Genomic DNA, 19293 nt, shown 5'->3' on the forward strand with positions numbered 1-19293 from the left:
TCCCTGTGGGGGTAGGGCGGGGAGCTGGCAGCTGTGGCTGGCTGATGCCACAGAAGGGCTGCTCCACCCAGGGACCAGCTGGCAGAGACCTGCTTCTTGGGAAAGCCAGGCCGTCCCTTCTGTGAAATGGGACTGGAGCCCTGGGACCTGTGTAAGCAAGCTGGCTGCTTTGTCCAGGTCAGGGTGCAGGCAGCACACTTGGGGCCAGAGCGTGTGGCTCCATGCACCCTACTCCCTCGTCCAGTCTCCTCTTTGGAGGCTTCTCACCTGTTCACTTTGAAGACCCTACCACCTCTGCTGTGGAGCTCAGCTGCGATCCTGCTGCCCCTCTGCCTGGGGCTTGGGACCTGGGCCAGCAAAGGCTGGCCACACCGCTTACCAGGATCCAGGCAACCCAGACAGAGCCCAGCTCAGGGACCACCACTCAGCCAGAACAGCAAGGTAGGCAGAGAGAACCAGGCCCAGCAGGCCAAGGGCCCAGTTCTGTTGAGCTTGTTGGGGAAGTGGGAGGGCTCTGCACACTTCACAGTATCCCTGGCCCAAGGATCAAGGCTAAGCCAGTGCCATCTTTTGGGAACATTTACTTGACCCGAACCAGTGGAGTCTCTCCCACCAGGCTGAGGGCCTAGAGGAACGACAGTGAGCAGCCAGGAGTTTTGATGGGGAGGTGGGGGACACAGCACTGCTTAAACTAGGAGCAGCAAGTAGGGCCGGCAGAGCAGGCAGGTGCTGCTCTGAGATGCTGTCTCTGTCCCTTTTCCACACAGTTCATCCCTCACTCAGAGATGGTACCTTCTTATACCAGAAATGTGGGTCTGTCTGGAGGGGCCTCTTGGATATTCAAGTGAGACCACCAAATCCATGGCCCATGTTCCCTCCCGTCCCTGCCCAGTTCCCCAGCTTGTAGTACGTCCAGCTGCAGGGGAAGTCTGGCCCCCTGCCCCGCCCTGTTAGGAGCTACAGGAACACCATCAGGCCAGGCTGTGCCACTGTTGCCGCAGGGCCAGCCTGCACCACACCCAGAAAAGGAAAGGGCGAGAGACAAGACACCAAAGCTTATTCAAGATGTTCCTGAGTTTGCATGGGGGCGTAGTTTTACCTGTATCCAAATTCGAAGTGCCTTCCACATTACCCAAGAACCAGTCAGGGCCTTTAAGTGTCACAGATATCTACATACACCATGGCATTGAAAACTGGTTCAAGTTCAGTCTGTGATGAAAATTTTTTATACAAGACAGACAGAATGGTCCTTGGGGAGGACTGAGTGGCTGAAATGAAACAGGTCCCATATACTGGGCAGGGGGGGAAGCAAAAGTGGGATGAGGGCTAGCTATTCCCATAAGCCAAGGACACTTGGTCTTCCCACCCAAGTGACCATCACATCCACACTTGACATGTTTTGTATTTTTTAATAAAGTTTGTAATCCAATGGACACACAAAACAAAACTGCGCTGAGAAAAACAGTTTCATAAATTAATAAGTGTTAGGAAGTTGGGGGAGAGGTCAAGGTCACAGGAAGAGGGAAGCCAGTCTTTTTGTACAGTCTCTGTGTGTATGTGTGTGTGTGTGACACTTCCAAATCGCGGGGCAGGGCCCGTGCTATAATGAAGTGCACTTATACAAATGAGTGACAATACAAAGTCTGAGTATGAAAATAAGATTTTCTCTGAAAACACATTTTTGGCACAGATTAAAAAAAATGTATGTCAGGGGAATTTGATTTTTTAAGTCAGTATTATATATATTTATATATATTATATATTTATATATACACACATCCCAAGTTCTGCATATACCACCAAGACAGAAAATCCTTCTGTTTGCTCTTTTCCGATTGTAAACTGTACATTCTGGGTGAAACAGAGATGGTGGTGGCAGGAGAATTAAGAAAGGTGACATCCAAATGAGCAAGGGGAAGGGAGAGGTTGGGGACAAAACAACCCAATGAAATGTTCCTTGACCCCAAGGTTTCAGCAGTTTGAAGTCCTGTGTTAGAGTCCGTGATGTGTGTTCATGTACACCAAGACATCCAAGAGTGTCACAGCCTGTCTTCACTGTGCAAAAGTCCAAGTCACTAATTTAGTGCAAAGGCAGTTCTGTTTTCTTGTTTCTTAAAAACAAAACAACAAAATAATTAATTCCACTGCCCTGTTCCTTTTCTCCAAAAAGAGGAGAGAGAAACCCAGCCCCAAGGTGTCTGCGAGTCCATCGGTTGGTGGTCTGTCCTTGGGTTAAAAGTCATGTAAACATACAAGTAGCAGCACCACTGCCCAGAGGGGTCTGTCCGACTGAGCCGGGCAGGCAGGAGGGCGAGGCTGGCCGTCTGGCAGTGGAGTCTGTCCCCTTCGGCAGCTTCTTCCTCCACTTGGCTGGGTTGTCCTGTGTTGTTTTACTGCGGAGCCTCAGGAAAATACACCAAGTGGTGACCATTCAGTGGCTCACACAGACACAGAGGCAATGACAATCATGAGGTGGGGAGAAATGTTGGAGATGCTGGCGAGAAGGTCGGGGGCCAGACGGGACAGGTGACTCTCAGAGAACTCGCAAGGTGGGAAGATCTGCAGCACATAGGCGGGCTGGAGAAGGGGACAAGAGAGAAAAGTGGGACCCCCTGTCTTCGCATGAAAGGAAGAATGGTAATGGAGTGGGCAAACATCTCCAACTGGGGCCCTGAAGCAGCCCAACGGAGAGAGCCAGGTTGAGTAACTCTCCCAACCAGCTAACATCTCCATGACTGTCCACCAGAAGAAAACCAAGTGTCAGAAACTACCTGGGACCCTCTTCTATATCATTAAGCTAAAGAAAAATCTCTGCTGTCTCCATTTTCTCTTGACTGTCTCCAAGATGGGTGATGGCAGCCCCGCCCACACAGTGCTTGTTTCCCTCTATCCAGTCTGCCCTTTGCCCACCTCGGGGAAACTTCCAGGCTATCTACCCTAGCTGGCACTCGTAGCCCACGCCACCAAATTAGTCAGACTGCCTGACCAGCCCAGCCCAGCCCCACCTGTGCGTGCACTGAGGAAGGACATGGCACAAGGCTGACCTGATTGGAGCCAGGGTTGGGAACGTTGATGATCCCTGCTGCCTGCTTGGCCTGCAGGTAGGTGATGAAGGCAGCCTTGAGGGACTCGGTCTGGCTCACGACGTCCTCTTGATCACGGCCACAGGGTAGAGCCAGCAGCAGACAGTAATCTGTCTCCACCTGGGATGGAGGCAGCTGTCAGTAGTGATCAGGGGCCTGACTAACCCAGGAGATCTGGCTCTGAAGTCTACAAAAGCTCCCACCTCTAAAATGACCTTAAAGTCCACTCTCGTATTTATTTGTTGAATGAAAAAAAGCCTCATTTCTAGTCTAGAAGCATGGTACACCCCCAGTGGAGACAGAACATGCTCATCTCTAAGAATGCCGTAATACTGCACCCCATAAGCCAGGGAGACAGGCAGCTGGGAGCCACCCATACCTTACCTCCCTGGGGATGGGGAAATTGCTCACCTGGGCCATGTCTTACCGTCATCCTTCGGGCAACCCCTTCCAGTTGTGTGACCTCCAGCCGCATTCTCTGGGCAATCCTCAAGGGGGGACCTCCGTCAGACAGGGGCAGAGAACGATGGGCCAGGACATTGTTGCCCGAGACAAAGTGGAGCTGCACAGCAGCTGTGTCATTCTTGAGGGCCAGGAGGCCCTGCCACACGATGGGGTACTTCTGCCAAGAGGAAACAAATAGGAAGTGAGCTTATGGCTAGAGAAGAGAGCTATGCTTGCTGGGCTAAATCAAGTGGGAACTGGAGGGTAGTAGGGGGTGACCCCTCCCAGGCTTACCTTCAGAAGCTGGACCATATCCACAGGCCTCTGGGAAGTCAAGTGTGGAGAGGAGTCTTGTTTGGGGGAGGGTTGGGCTTCGGCATGCAGCAGAGCCAGTCCTGGAGGGGTACTGGGGCCTGAGGTTGTGGGGACAAACAATGGCTGCTTTGGGGGGGGCTGAGCAGGGAGAGGGCCCGGGAGGTCAGGCTTCATGGAAACAGACACAGGGGAGGGATAGGAGGTCTGGCTTGTTTCTGTCTGTGCCCTCTGAACCTGGCCATGAGGCTCAGCTGGCCTATTTGCAGGTATGGTCGGGAGGCGAGGCTGCTCTACTCCTGTCTGGGTCCCCTTCGCTTCCTGGGAGACCTGGGGCATCTTGCTGCTTGGTGGCTGGCCTGGCTGGCTGAGCTGAGAGGACTGGCAGGGCTGCGTGGGCTGGGCAGGCTGTGTGGACTGCACGGGTTGGGCAGGCTGTGTAGACTGTGCAGGCTGAGTGGGCTGCAAGGGCTCACCTTCAGGAGGGGGACCCTGGAGTTGGGCGGGAAGAGAAAGGAACAGTCAGAATCTTATGCACCACACCCTGCCCCCAACCAAACGGACCCACACAGGGTCCGTTTGGTCCATGCAAGGGGCTTTAACCACTCGGTGATGCTCTCGGGCATTCAGGACTGAGGGTTCTGGTAAGAGGTGGTCACTTGTTCTCTCCCTCCCCATCCCTGCAGGCAGAAGCCACCACTCCACCCACTCCCACAAAGAGCTCTTTCCTGTGTCCCTGAGCTCTGTACTGTCATCTGATCCCTTCATGCCGAAATTTAGGAAATGCCTCTTTAAACCCACTAAAAGGATAGCATACTTTAGGAGCCACATTGGCACCTCAACCACTATTTGGTGATTTGGAAGGCTGATTTTAAGTGCTCTCACCTGAGTGGGAGCCTTGGTCCGGGAAGGTAGGCCGATGGAGGCAGTGGCAGGAAACTGAGCGTGTGTGAGCTGAGCTGGGCCATGGTAGGTGCGGATGTCCCCGTATCGGTACTCCTGAAACAGCTCCCCGCTGGAGTGCACGATCTGCACCCCGTGGGTCACCACCACTGGCGGGCTCAGAGGCAGCCCCTGGAGCTGGTTGCTGGGCGTGACTGTGAGGATGCGGGCCTCACTGTGAGGGGCTGGGGCGGGGGCTGCTTTGGCATCTGCCATCTTGGCAGACTCTTTTCCTGGCTGCTGAGGGGCCTTGCTGGCTGGCGGCACCTTCACGACCCCATCTGCGGCCCGGGGCTGCTCGCTGACTGCCGTCACGTGGGGATGCACCATGATCCTCACGTCCCGGGGCACAGTGTACGGGTGCAGTCGGTACTCGGACTGCATGACCAGCACTTCCGACTGCACGGGGGCTGCAGCTCGAGCAACAGGGAGGTGATAATGCACTTCTTCCTCCGGAGGGTGCTGGGAGGCCAGGGCAGGCACACCAGCTGTGGCTGGCTGGGGTGTGCCTGCGCGCTGTGGGGCCCTGACCTCTATTTGCTGAGGCTGCAGGGGGGCACGAGGAGAGTGAAGGGCCTCTGGCCGGATGCTGTAGGTGATGCTGGGCAGCGTGGGTGTGTTCATTCTCACTTCACCCTGGGATAGATGGCTAAGGGACACAGTCTGGGTGATGCTGTGGGGTGGCATGATGACAGACTGCTCTGGGTGTATGCTTGAGATGAACTGAGGCACAGGGATGCCTGCAGCCAGCATGACTGTGGCATTAGTGGGGAGTGCAGTAGATGCGGTGCTACTGGGGGGGCACGCTCTTGGGAATGGGGATGGAGCAGGCCCACTGGGTCGAGGAGAATGTGCATCGGGCTTTGTGGCTGTCAAATGGGAGACAGTTCGCTCTGTCTGGGTACTGGGTCCCGAGGTGACGTGATTCACTTCTGCAGGCAGTTTGCTGGGCAGAGCAGGAGGGTGGTGGGGAGTGAGAGTAGACCCCAGGTTAGCTGGCTGAAGGACCTTGGTCTCTATTTTGAGGGTGACGGGGTCAGCAAGCTTTTTATTAGTGGTGACTATGCTCGGGGTGAGGACCAGCTGGTTGTGAACCAGCACTGGGGGTGTGTTTATGCCCTGGGTGAGAACCTTCACTGTGCCACCCTGGGTGACAGGTGTGGACACAGAGAGGTGAATGGGCTCAGGCTTCTCCAAGGATGGACGGTCAGTCTTGACAGATGAAATCACCGGAGATGCATTGTACGTCTGGGCAGTTAGCACCAGAGTAGAATGGGTGGCCACGTTCGCATAGCCTGAAGGAGCCTGAGGGCCTTTGGGTGGAGGCTGCGATGGTGTGACAGAATCGGGTTTGGCCTGGGACTTGGACACGGACTGCTGAAATTCAATGTCCATTGCACTCGCCGGGGGTATCTGGCTAATCTTGGCACTGATCCGCTGGGGGCCTTCAGTCTTCTGCCCCGAATAGCTCAGGAGCACAACCCCTTCTGAAGTGTTCACACGCAACCCAGCACCAGAGCCTGTGTCTGCTGGACGCTCGTCAATCACAGACATAGACCCCGGGTGAAACCGACTGTTTTCATTAGCACTCGATCTCTGCTTGCACTTCACTGATGGTCCAATCACTGCACCTGACACAGTCACTGCACCTGTTGTTGTGGCGGTCACGCCGCCAGATGCAGCAGTCACCGCACCTGCTGTGACCGTCACCGCACCTGCTGTGGCGCTCACTGCACCCGCAGCAGCGTTTACTGTGCCCACAGTGGCGTTCACGGGAGTGGTGAGAACATTCACCGGCCCTGTCAGAACATTCACTGGCCCCTTTAGGACGTTGACGGAGCCCGCAGGAGTGTTCACCAGACCTTTCAGTGTGGTCACTGAGCCCTTCACAGGGCCTTTCAGAGCATTCACTGGGACCAATGAGACATTCACCAGGCCGGTAAGGGCACTTACCAGGCCAGTCAGGGTTTGAGGAGCTTGTTTTGCCAGAGTTATCTTTTGTGAATTCTCCAAATCAATGCTGACAGGCATCCGGCTAATAACAGAAGTAATTTTGGGAGCAATGACTGGAGCCACCTTTTCCTTGTCAGTGGCTACTGGAACCTCTGAGGCCTGTGTGTTGCAGGTGTTTGTTACCGGAGCTGCTGGTTTTTCTTCTAAAAGAGGCTTTTTAGATTCAACTGGAGGGGGTGGTGCCTCATGCAGGCAAGGGGCAGCACTGACAGGCTCTGCAATGGCAGTTGTGACACTTGTGGAAGTGATGCCTGTGGCAGATACATACTTGGGGTCCATGAGGATCTTTCTCAGCGTACTGGAGCTGGTATCAATGTCAGAGGCTTTTGTGTCTGGGGGAAGAGCTGGTGACGGGGTAGACTGAGCCCGTGGCTCCTCCTGCCTTGTGATCCACTCTGTCACCTTAGCAGGGGAACTCTGGTGTGGGATCCCTCCAGAGGCAGCAGGGGGTGGGAGCTTTGCTGTGGTTACAGAAGGAATCGGGGTTGGCATGCTGGAGTCACTGGGCGGGGTCACTGGATCACTTTCAATGATGGAATGCACCTTGAATCTGGCTTGGGGATCCTCTTCCACTTCGCGCCTCGCCACCTCACGCCTCCTTCCCTCGCCCTCCACCGCCCCTCTCATACCCCTCACGCGCCTACGCCTCCGCCCACCCCCCTCGCCCTCACGCCGCCTCGCCCTCCGCCACCTCTGCTGCCTCCGCCACCTCCACCGGTGCTGGCTGTGAGGGGGGAGGAGGGTCTGGGAGCACAGATGCTTTGGTTGGACTCTTTTCTTCAACAACACTTTCTTGGGACAAATTTTCCCTGGATGGAGTCTGGCTTGGGTCAGAAGCACAGGTTTCTGGAGGACTGGCCTGGGGCTTTTCACTCTGCTTTTCTTCCTGTGCAGTTTCTGCGGGTTGGACTGTTGTCCCCTCATCTGTAGCAGGACTCTTGCTTTGAACTTGGTTCGGTTCAGAAACGTGGGTCTCTACAGCAGCCCCCATTTTCTTGTTCGCACTTCGTTTGCGGCGTGATCGAGTTGTCTTCTGGCGTCCTTTGTCTTTCCGAGGAAGAGTGACTTGAGCTTCTTTTGAGCCCTTGGCTTCTGGCACCGGGTGGGAGGTTTCGCTGCTGTTTCCTCCAGCTTCCTTGTTAACTGCTGGGCCTGTAGAGGGGTCAGGGGCACTGACTGGTGGCCCAGAAGATTCTGTAGAAGCCTCAGTCTCCAAGATGCCAGACACGGCCTCATCGGTCTCAGGCTCCATTCCCTCCTCCGGAGGCTGCAGCTCTTGAGAATGGGGCTGCAGGTCTGTCTGAGATTCTGTAGGGTAAGGTGGAGGTGCTGGGAAGTTTTCTGGTTCCCCAGAAATGTCATTGATGATGGAACCAATTGCTGCAGCCAGTTCTGTTTCACTTGCCTGGTGTGTGGGCTTCTCCCTGTCCTCTGCGGAGAGGCCCTCTGTTGCACCTGTGGTCGCCCCCTTGAAAGCCGCGGATGTCTCGGTGAGCTTTGCGATGTTCTCCACAGCCTGCTCCAGCTCCATCTGCTTGGCTAACTGATTTGCTTCTGGGGACAGCTTAGGGGCAGACAGATCTTCCTTCTCTGGCTCCTTGTCTGGATCAGCTGGACCACTGTTCCCCTGGGGTGATAGGCTCTCCTTTGGGGGACTCCCGCTCTTCTCAGGGGAGACTGCCACAACTCCGGCCTCCTTCTCCACGGCCAGCCCCGCAGGGCCCGCAGCCACACTGGGACTGACGCTGGCATCCACGTTTTTCAGATTTGCAGATTTGTCTGCTACTGACCTAGAATTTCGAGATCTTCCTCTCTTTGACTTGGAGTTTTTTTCAGGGGCTTTTTTCTCTGCCACTTCAACTGGAGACGGTTCCGGTGGATTTTTGTCTGTGCCAACATCTTTTTTGTCACGTTTCTGTTCACTTCCTGCTTCTTCTTTATCAGCCTTGGACTTTGTGTTATTTTCTTTCACGTTTACTTGGGGGCTCACGTCAGTGGTAGCCTCAGGACGTTCAGCATCAACTTTCGGTTCATTTTTCCCCCTTTTCCCTTGTGGGCCACCAGCAGCTACTGATTTTTGGGACCGTGGGGACCTCCATCCCTCAGCTGGTTTAACTGTTTCGACTGGTTCTTTCGCTTCGGTCTCATCGTCTTCCTCGGCTCGACGGCGTGTTTTTGGAGGCCTCCCCCTCCTAGGGGTCGTGGGGGCTGCCGCAGCCTCCTGAAGCTCCCGCTCCAACCTCTTCCTGGTCACTCTTGGTTGCTCGACAGGCTCCTTGACTGGAGAGCGGCTTTCATGGTCACCCATGGTCGCATAGACGCTCCTTACATTCCGGCGCCTTGTGCGACTGAGAGGCAGACTTGGCTCAGGGTGCTCGGGGTCCGCGGCTGAGTGTTTAGAGGCAGTTCTTGTGATCTTCTCCGCCTCCATCTTCAACTCTAGGAGCTTCTGTGCTTCTCCCCGAGGAGAATTGGACCGCTTGAGTTTTTCCCGGTCTATCCTCTCACTCTTCCTTGTGACGGGCTTCTCTACAATACTTGCTGTAGCTGTCTGGATGGGAGTCTTGGAACGTTTACTTTTGTTTGGCTTTTTATCTTTTGTAGCAACTGGAGGGTCAACCTCTACATCTTCAGAAGCTTGAGGCTGAACCTCAGGAACAACTTCAGCTTTTGGATTTGCAGTGGGCTCAACATTAACAGCTGAGTCTGGCTTTTCCACTTTTGGCTCATCAGCTTCCTCAGGCTTCTGAGTTGGTTTTGAAAGTGGTTGGGTGCTCTCAGGTTCAGGCTCTACACTGCTCTCCACCTGGGAAAATGAAGCCCCTGGAGTTGGAGGCTTGGCATCCAGATAAGGCAGCTGGTCAACTGATGAACTTTCTCCAGCAACTAAAGGAATCCCAGCAGCATCCTTCTCGGCATCCACTCCTGGGGGCAAGTCTGTTTGTTTAGGCTGTTCCACAGCGACGGGAGCCAGTTCGGAGGTAGGTTTTGCTTCTTCGGAGACGGAGGCCAGCTCCACGGTCTTCTCTTCTGTCACCAAAGACACCTCTCCTGTTTTATCACCAGCTGTTTTCTCCAGGGATGATAATGTGGACTCTGGAGTTACAACTGTCATACTAGGAGGCCCAACTGAAGACGGGGTTTTCAGTTCTGCCTCTTTATTCTCAGAAGCAGATTCTGGGGTCTTGGGACGATCTTCTGTATCTTCCAGTTTCTCAGCCTCTTTGGGTTTTTGGTCTTTTTCTTTTTCTTTCTGTTGCATTCGTGTGAGTTCCATAAATCTGCTATGGAAAAGAACTACTGGCTCTTGAATCAAATCAGTTGTGCTGTTCGCTCCATCAGATGCCTGCCTCCCATAGAACCTACCAGAAATGAAGTCAGAGTCTTCATCTTTTCTCTCTAGATGCTGCAAGCGCTTAGAATCTTGTTCAAAGATTGAGCTATGTAAAAAACGAGAAGCAAATAATTCTTGCCTTTCCTGTTCTTCTTCTTTATGATCATCTTTTTTATCATCCATTTTTCCTTCTGAATCAGTCCGAATTTTCTTTTTTTTCATGTACCAGGATGGAATAGGTCTTGGAGCAGAGTCAACCTTTTCTTTATCTTTGTTGTTTCGAAAATTAGCAAATCGCGAGTCCCAATCAAGAAAAGACCAATTTTCTTCTCTAGATGAAGAGAGGGATTTAGCTCTTTCAAGCAAAGCCTTAGTGTCTGGTGTGATTGTCTTATCCAATGCAAAAGAATAAAATTTGTTCCTTTCCAAAGAACTGGAGAGTCTTTCATCTCGCTCACGTAGTTTGTCTTCTCTGTCTCTCAATAAAAAAGACAGTCGAGAACTTTCATATAATGCAGAGGCTCTGGGTGAGTGGGATTTGTGTTCACCATCTTCATCAGAATCAGAAGGCACCTCACCAGGTTCCAAGTCACGTACAGACCTCTTTCGAAGGCTGTCTCTTTTAATTATGCTGTTTGGGAAACTCACGTCAAATCTGTTGGCATCTTGCTTCATTTGAGAGTCCCACCGATTTAGTTCATCTTCAGAATTCAAGACAGATAGCTTTATTTTGGCCATGTCTGCCATCTGTTCTCTCCTGCTGGAATCATAAGGATTAAATTTTAAGGATTCTTCTCTGACTGTTACGTTAGAATAGGGGACACTTTTTTCATCTACTTTAGGAGACCCTTTTACTGACATTAGCCTAGGGGAGCCTAAAGGGTCATCTTCCTCATGGAAGGAACCATGTCGGATACTGGGAGAACAACCAGTCCTTTCAGAATCTTCACTGATTTGGCGTGAACTTCTGTAATTCCTCTCCCTCTTGGTGCAGATATCAAAATCAACATGATCCATCCTTTTCTTTTTGCTAGGAGGAGAGTCGTCAGTGACATCTTGAGGGGGTTTACCTACCTCATGAACAAGACTACGTCTTTCATATTCATCTACATCTTTTTTAGGACTGCCAAACTTCTCAGTCTTGGCTATTTCCATCTCCATCTGCTGTTTTCTACGACTCTGCTCCATTTGTTTTCGGTAACTCTGTGTGTGATCAATATCGATGCCAATTTTTTCTTCAGTATTTACAGAATGTGGTTTCTCTTGGCCTGATTTACATTCAAGTGTTTCATCACGAAGACTGCAATAGTTTTTCCTAATATCTTCTCTCTCTGGTCCTTGATCATCTAATAGTTGTAGCTGTTTGAGCTGCGATTTTGAGGAAATGGGTTTTTTTGACTGGATTTCTTGATTTTCCACAGATTCACCTACTGGTTCTCCCAGCCTTGCTTGTAGGTCTGAACTGGGCCTTGAGCCAGTCCCAACAGAAATACTGGCCAGCTCCTGACAGTCTTTAGGGCTAGGGACTACATTAAGTCTGTCTAGTTTGAGTTTTTTAGATTCTCTTTTAAGAATTTCTTTCCTCACAGGCTTTCTTTCAGACTCTCCTTCCCTCAACAGAATGACATCTCTAGATGATGTGTCAGGCTGCTTTTTTAAAAGTACTCGAGCATCCTCCATCTCTGGACTACTTTTCTTGACGTCTGATTTTTGCCTTTCTGCTTTCAAATTGGAATCTGCAAAACGCCTTTTCCTCGCTTCCAGCTTCTCCAGATCCACAGCACTTACCCCATCAGCAGACTGCTCTGGTTTTAGGTGCTTCCTGGTTTTAAGCCTGCCTTCCTTATCTACCACTTCTACATGGCTTGAAAGTGCCTTTTCCTTTGGCATTTTCATTCTAACAGATTCTGCTTTAGACGAGTCAGATTTTGCAGGCTCCATGTGAGAAACCTGAAGTTTCTGATCTAGGGCAGAAGACTTGACAGTGTCATTGTCAAGCTTGGCTTTCAGCTTTTCCAAAGGAGTGTGGTCAATAACTTTCCCCTCTTTTTCTTTCACTCGAGTCAGAACCACGCAAGGCATGAGTTCTAGGCGGTTTTTTGCTATTCCTTCTTTGTCAGCTTTCTCTCTGCTCAGTTTATTAGAACTCCTTGATTTTTCAGGGCTCTGTTCTCTTTCATTTTCTTGGTCTGTTTCTGAAGACTGAGAACTAGGGGAATGAACTTTTCCTTTTCGTTTTTGCTTATCAGTTTTGTCTTTTTCCACTTTTTCCTTCCTTATTAAGCGTCTCTCTCTTTCCACTCTCTCAGGATCAAAAGTTCGTTCTTTCTCTGTCTTTTCATTTTTTGTATAGCGTTCCAAACGAGATTTGTCAAGTTTTTCATATCTTGGAGGGGAAAGTGAGCTACAGCTTCCACTTCGATCTGAGGACCGGCTGTAAATCCTCCTCTCAGAATCGCTTGGTAATCTCTCTGACTGTGAGGGAGACGTTCCAGGACTCTGTGGGCGGCGCAAGTGCACTGGACTCTGACTGCGTTCAATTGGCCTCCTCTCATGGTCTCTGTCCCGGTCAGATTCAAATCTTTCACGTTCCCTTTCTCGTTCTCGTTGCCTGTAACTGTATTCCCGAATATCTTGCTCATAAGGATCATTTCTGTAATCCCTGTATTCCCGAGGATCGTCATAATATCGTGACTCATAGTAGTCTCCTTGGTAAGTTTCCCATTCTGAATAAAATTCTCTCCCTCGAGTGGGATAGTCCCGCCTGGAATCCTCAGGATATGTGCCCGGAGTACGAACATTCTCATAATATGTACGATCTTGGCTATAGTCATAAGATCCCCTTCGTTCCTCTCTGCCAAAAAAAAAGAAGAAGAAGAAGATATTCTTTTGTTTCCTCGTTGTTTACACATTGAATCATGTACACGAGATTAATAAGTCCGGCTTCTAAATATCCTTGACATTATTTAGTCATTAGTTAGACCTACACTGTCCAATAATATGTCCACTGCACATGTGGCTACTGAGAACTTGAAATCTGACTAGTTTAAATTGAGATGTGAGTACCAAATCTAAATTTGGTAGATTTACATTAAAAAAAAAAAAGAAGAAATACTTCGATAATTTCTTTAGATTGATTGTATGTTGAAATGATATTTTAGATATACTTAAATAAAATTAATTTCTTTTTCTCTTTACTTTATAATGTGACTACTAGAAAATTTAAAACCACAGATGCAGCTTCCATTATGTTTCTATTGGATAGCAGTGGTTCAAGCCCTTCTTTATTTGTTTAGTGTTGAGTGTTCCGACTTGTAACTAGAGCTCTAGTATTAAAGGGTATCATATCTCCACATTTCTAAGTCTTTCATAATTACTTTTCTGCCAAAAGATATTCTTACCACAACTTGGGAAACAAATACACTACCTACCTGACACAATATTTGAAGAAATAAATGAAATACTACTTTTGAACTGCAAAGCCCCTATGCAAATGGCTCACCATTTACATTCCTGAGCTGAACTATCATTAGAGGTAAACGTATCAACTATTCAGTGAGATGACTTCCTTCCACTCTGTGAAAAAGCAAAGATCCTTAAGTTCAACTGCAATAATTCTCCCTCTCTGGACTACTTTTCTTGACCTCTGATTTTCCATAAACACTGCCATCTAAAACCAAATGGGGCAAAACTGGGTTACAGTGAAGTCTCCCACCCTCCTGCTTCCTACTTTGGGAGACAAACTCCATTCGACAGGGATAAATAACCATTGGTAAGAAATAAGAACAAAGCCAGAGCCAGATCATCAGTAAAATGAGTGATTTAAGTAGTAATGTACAAAAATTGAACACCCACGCAGTATTATCCAAACCTCATAAGACACTGTTCTTTGAAAAATATTTAACGTACGCACAGAGGATCTTAATGGATTTTTTATGTCTTAGGTGCCTCTAGATCACTAATACTTTCCACTCTCTTACAGGTAAGAATTCCTGTATGCACTTAAAAGTATTAACAATAACTTCGAGCTGCCACTTGAGGACCCATGATGGAGAACTTTTTTTCCTTTCTCTACAAAAATGTTCTGTTGCATATACATATACACACGTGTGCACACTCACACTCATACACGACTGACCAAGAAAAGCCTATCAAGACTGACTTTCTGCCTGGAGCACTGTTGATTTTTTATACCTTGGAATGTGGATTCCAATCTATTAGTGAAAAAAAAAAACAAACATCAAAACCTTAGAAGTTTGAGCTTTTGAGAATTTGGCTGTGAGGGACATTTTTCATTTAAAAACCTTCCAAGTATTCAATGACCACTAAATATTCCCTAAGGAAATGACTCAAAGAAACATATACCTTCTATGATTTAAATAAAAATGAAGTGACAAGCAGCAGCAATAAAAAGGGAATGCACTCAACAGGTTTCTAGCAGCATGATTAGGATTTGGCCTTCTTGCACAGAGTGAGCCGTTTATACTTTATACTTGAATGCATTTTTCACACACAGCCTTTTGTCTAACGCACATGCACGAGAGTAGAGATCTAGTGGTAATATTCCAGAAGACTTAATCACGCAGGCATGTTTGGACAAAGAGCTTGATCGTATGGATGATAGTTTTTAATTTCAAATGTGATCAGCTAGTGAAGAACCTGGTGACATGATGTTAGGATGTTTTAACATATTCAGTCAAAAAAAAATAATTAATCATTAGTTCTGGAGCAGTTTTAAGCTAATAGAAATAGCCTGAGTCAGACTGTGAGAACGTAAATGATTCTGACCTGTACTATTTCCTACAAGCAGCAGAAAAAATACTACATACCATGACCAACTGAAAAAAATTAACAAGGAGAAATAAAGTTTACTTTTTACATTGCTAAAGTTAACAATTTATATATGTTTTGGCTTACTGACTCACAAAACATTTAAGAGATAAATTAAAACAAAGCTCTTGACAGTCTTTTGAAAGTTTGGTTTTTAAAAAATTGATTGTATGAGCACACGCATGGTGACAACCTGGATGGTGTCATTACTAACTATACAGGACATTTAATAGTTTATAATGTATTTCAACATGTTATCATATTTAATTTAAAGGTGGGTAAAGTTATAATCTGGCAAAATAATAACTTTCAAATTGTAGGAGCAGTCAGTAAGAAATGTAGATAGGTTACCCCAATTCCCATGAACCACATGAAAACTGGATTTATAAAAATAAACCTGTATTTCTCTACAAAGGGATAGAAGGGAAGAGGTTTATTTAGAATTAGAGTAGAAAAGGGGTAAAATATAAAATTTATTCCCATGTAAATTATGTATTAGAAATTTTAAAATTCAAGCTATGCTGATAGCTTTAAATTACATACCTTCTTTCTAATAACATTTCATAAAAGTCTCTGATATCTTGACCAGATTTTTCCATACAGTGATAAAATGCCAGCTGACTTTCTCGATTTGCAAAATCCACCTTCAAAGAAAATAATAGCAAGTGTTTGATGAAAGTTTCAGATTTTAAAAATGAGAAGTGTTACCAAATTTTAAAATTCTTACCAAAATAGCCCTCTGGATAAATTTCAAGAAAGAGAAATCTATCTCAATTAAGTGAAACAGTCCTCATAACTGACACTATTTTGTCAACATTAAATCTCTCTCAATTTCTACACAAATCTTGATAAAGAATTATAATTTTAAAGTTCCAGAACCCAATCTAAAGGAGTAGAAAAAGCAAAATGGAAAACTGAAACAATATCTTGTAGGATTCTAGGTTGTCAATTAAATAATCCAGCAAACTCTACTATGCATAAATTTGCTGAAAGCACAGTTAACATAAAATAAAATATGTAAGAACATTTAAACTTTACTCACAGCTGGGCCTCAGAGTCACCAAAGCATATGATACCAATCATCTATCAGTATCTTATTTTCAAAAGACTTATTTCAATCTAACCGTCATAGTTATTAAATTTATAAATTTCTTCAAGCTATCATAAACTGAAGTTTTTAAACAAAAACACCAAAATATCATGCTTTCAGTGGTTACCCACTCTTTAGGAGAGGAGGAAAGAAGAGGAAGAGTGGATAATTGAGGAAGCTGCACTGGCTTGGCACTTCAAGCTCCTAGGTGCAGAGATACACATAGGTGACTGTGAGCCAGCCTGCACCAAGAGTATACACATGAACATCAGGTTTCCAGGGCATAGAGAAGCACAATTCCTTGAATGAGAGGATTTTTAGGGAATATTCTGTGCTTACTAATTTAAAAGAACCTGTGCCCTCAGGTAGCCAATTATAAAAAGTGTAATTATCTCCCTTAAAAACTGAGGCCATATAATGTATATGCTGTAAACTACTCCCCTTGTTGGCAGACTACAAAATGCCAGTAATTAAGAGGGCAGGACCTGAATATGATTTTGTTTTGCTTCTGCTTAGTCATTCTGCATACCTTAATTTTATTCCCACCAATTTTCCTCCCCTTGGTCTCTTTTACAGCTGTTTGTGCATATTCGATTTCATTGTAGAGAACCAGGGCCATGCCTTTTAAGCGGTCAAACACCACCTGTAAAAAAACAAAAACAAAAACAGAAACAGAAAATTAAGAGCCTCATCCACTAGACTTAGTGTCAGTCCCAGCAAAATCCTAAGTCACAAAGACACAGCTAAGGAAAAATACACTTATATACATTATATTCTAGGAAAAAATTCAGGCTTTTCCTGATGATGCTGTAGTGAAAACACAACAAAATATGTAGGGCCTGTTCAGAATCGTGCATATTGTGGCTTGAGGTAGGCTATTCCTTTATTTGTTCTTCTGTATTTTATTTTGTTTTCCATGTTGACTGAGTACTGTACTATACAGTAAGTCCTTGTTTAATATCAATAGGTTCTGTGACCTGAAACAAAATGACATATAACAAAACCAATTTTATCACAGGCTAAGAGTTAAGTTCCTATAGTACCTCATCAACTCATCAACATTATAATGAAGTAATGTTGAATGAAATGCCAGTTATATGAGGACCTGCTATATTAAGTAAGCATTCTTCTAGTATGGGCTCAAATAAATCAATATCCTTGGCAGAGAGAATATAAAGAGTACTGAATCAATAAAAAATTTCAGTGAATTTTGGTCATAAGTAGCACTACTATTTGAAAGCAGATTTTTATTTACACTGGCCACGTTTAAGATGTACATTTCTTCAAACAAAAGCTACATTTAAAGACATGTCAAAATTATAAAACGTGCCCACTACAGTGTAAATTTGCTTTCAAGGAGTTAAAGCTTTATCCTCGCATAATGAAACAGGGTCCAGAGACCCTTTTCCTGTTATGTTTGTGAGTGTGTTGCATCAACATTGATTAGATGAACATTCTGTTGTGTGAAAGTCCCTTTAAAGTCATGATAAATTTTTTTAAAAATCAAGTCTAATAATATATTAGTATGACTGTGAACAATTATATAATTTTAACGTGAGATAGAAAAATTCCTAAGAAACAATCTATTTAACAGTATTATGCAGATTAGTATCAAATTAATCATCTTGGCTGGTTCAAAAATAGTTCTTCGAAATACTCGTATCATAAGCTAGTAAATGAGATGCAAATGCCCTTCTAGGCCAAATTTTGAAAAGGAGAATTTTAATGTATGAGTTATTAAAGAAAAGAAGAAGTTGAAATTGAGACTGAAAGGACAGAATACCAAGAAAAGAGAGTCCAAAGTAATTTTAAACTACACACCAAAACCTCCCACCTACCTTTACCACAGGCCCGTATCGGCAGAAATGGCGTGTTAAATATTGATCCGACACATTTGAAGAAAGCCCGTCTAACCATACACAGTTCGTAGGCATGCTCTTTCCAAAACCCAGCTGAATAGAAAAGGCAAAATTTCGATTAGTAATGTCACCAACTACAGAATTCTGAGAAAACCTATCTTCTATAGAAATCTTATCAAACCAACATCTCAAGTGTGAACCATTTAATTAAAATTAAAAATTTACAAAAAAGTAATCCTATCTGAATAAGCAAGTCTTAATTCAGATTATATATAACAGGATGAGGATGCAGAGATGTGTACCACCTTTATGGTTATCTACTGCAATTTAAAACAGTCAGTCATATGCACAAAAAAACTCCAAATCTTAAAAATCATAACAGTGCAATAACTTATGCAAATTCCTTTACCTTGAGGCGATTATTTCCAAGGTATTCCCCATCCATCTTCTTAATAGCCTTACAAACGCTGGCAATATCACAGTATTGCAAGAACGCATACTGGGGAACTCCATTTACTTTCTTAATATCGATATCCTGAAAAGGCCGAGGGATACCACTTAGTGATATGCCAACAAGAAAATAAATCAGAAACCAAGTGTATATGAGATATATATTTCTCAAGTCATATTTCCCAAAACACTGTCTTAGTTAAAACTGTACACCTTAATGAAACTGTAAATTAGTCTAAAAAAACTACATAACACAGCATTTGTAGCCACCAACTCTGAAATCCTTCCCATGTGAAGCTCTTTGCTGAAGAGCAACTGCACTGCAACTCAAAATTTAAAATCCACAATACCTGTTTTAAGAGAAATTTATGACAATAAAGGAAGACTCATTCTATCTCACTGAACCAAGCCTGGTGATTGATAAATATGGTAATCTCTCATATCCAAAATGAATGGGTATATATATAGTTGAACTACTTTGTGAAAATGCATCAGAACACCATCCCTGGATTAAAGCACCACTCTATAAAGGAACACCTCCATCTCTTTGGAATGCTCAAAACCTGTGGTCACAACTGATAACTCAGGTACCACCTAGTTAAAGGAGGTGGTGAAAAAACCTGGCTTACACTGAAAATGGTCCAGAGAAACCAGACACTTGGATGGCAAAACTTGTTTTTAAACAGTAATGACATAGGACATACATTATAATTATTATGATTATCTAAGCTTCCTTTTATGGGTAACAAGACAAAAATCAAAACCTAAAAGAGCAAAACAAGTAAAATGCATTTAAAGAGCTGTTTGGTGGGTCCTTTATACTCAAAAGTGTTCTAAGTAATGGTAAATATTCACTTTGATTTTCATCATTATGTAAAATGTAATAACCTAGGAAAATTCTACTGAAGAGAAATAGTCTCCAAAGAATACTGGTGG

General features: G+C 45.8%; 1 protein-coding gene across 1 annotated transcript in view; it reads right to left on the reverse strand.

The window, feature by feature from the left end:
* Nucleotides 1–1393: 1393 nt before the first annotated feature.
* SPEN (spen family transcriptional repressor) overlaps nt 1394–19293 on the reverse strand; it is a 69160-nt gene continuing 51260 nt past the window's right edge. The window contains exons 7-16 of the mRNA XM_039842128.1: nt 18317–18442; nt 17887–18000; nt 16578–16691; nt 15502–15602; nt 7501–12982; nt 4725–7358; nt 3822–4331; nt 3511–3705; nt 3045–3203; nt 1394–2577 (exon numbers count right to left, since the gene is read on the reverse strand). Of these exons, the coding sequence (XP_039698062.1) occupies nt 2440–2577; nt 3045–3203; nt 3511–3705; nt 3822–4331; nt 4725–7358; nt 7501–12982; nt 15502–15602; nt 16578–16691; nt 17887–18000; nt 18317–18442 (9573 nt within the window). The 3' untranslated portion in view covers nt 1394–2439. The remainder of the gene's footprint in view (nt 2578–3044; nt 3204–3510; nt 3706–3821; nt 4332–4724; nt 7359–7500; nt 12983–15501; nt 15603–16577; nt 16692–17886; nt 18001–18316; nt 18443–19293) is intronic.

This window comes from Pteropus medius, unplaced genomic scaffold (assembly GCF_902729225.1).
Source record: "Pteropus medius unplaced genomic scaffold, Ma_sr-lr_union100, whole genome shotgun sequence".
Taxonomy (NCBI): domain Eukaryota; kingdom Metazoa; phylum Chordata; class Mammalia; order Chiroptera; family Pteropodidae; genus Pteropus; species Pteropus medius.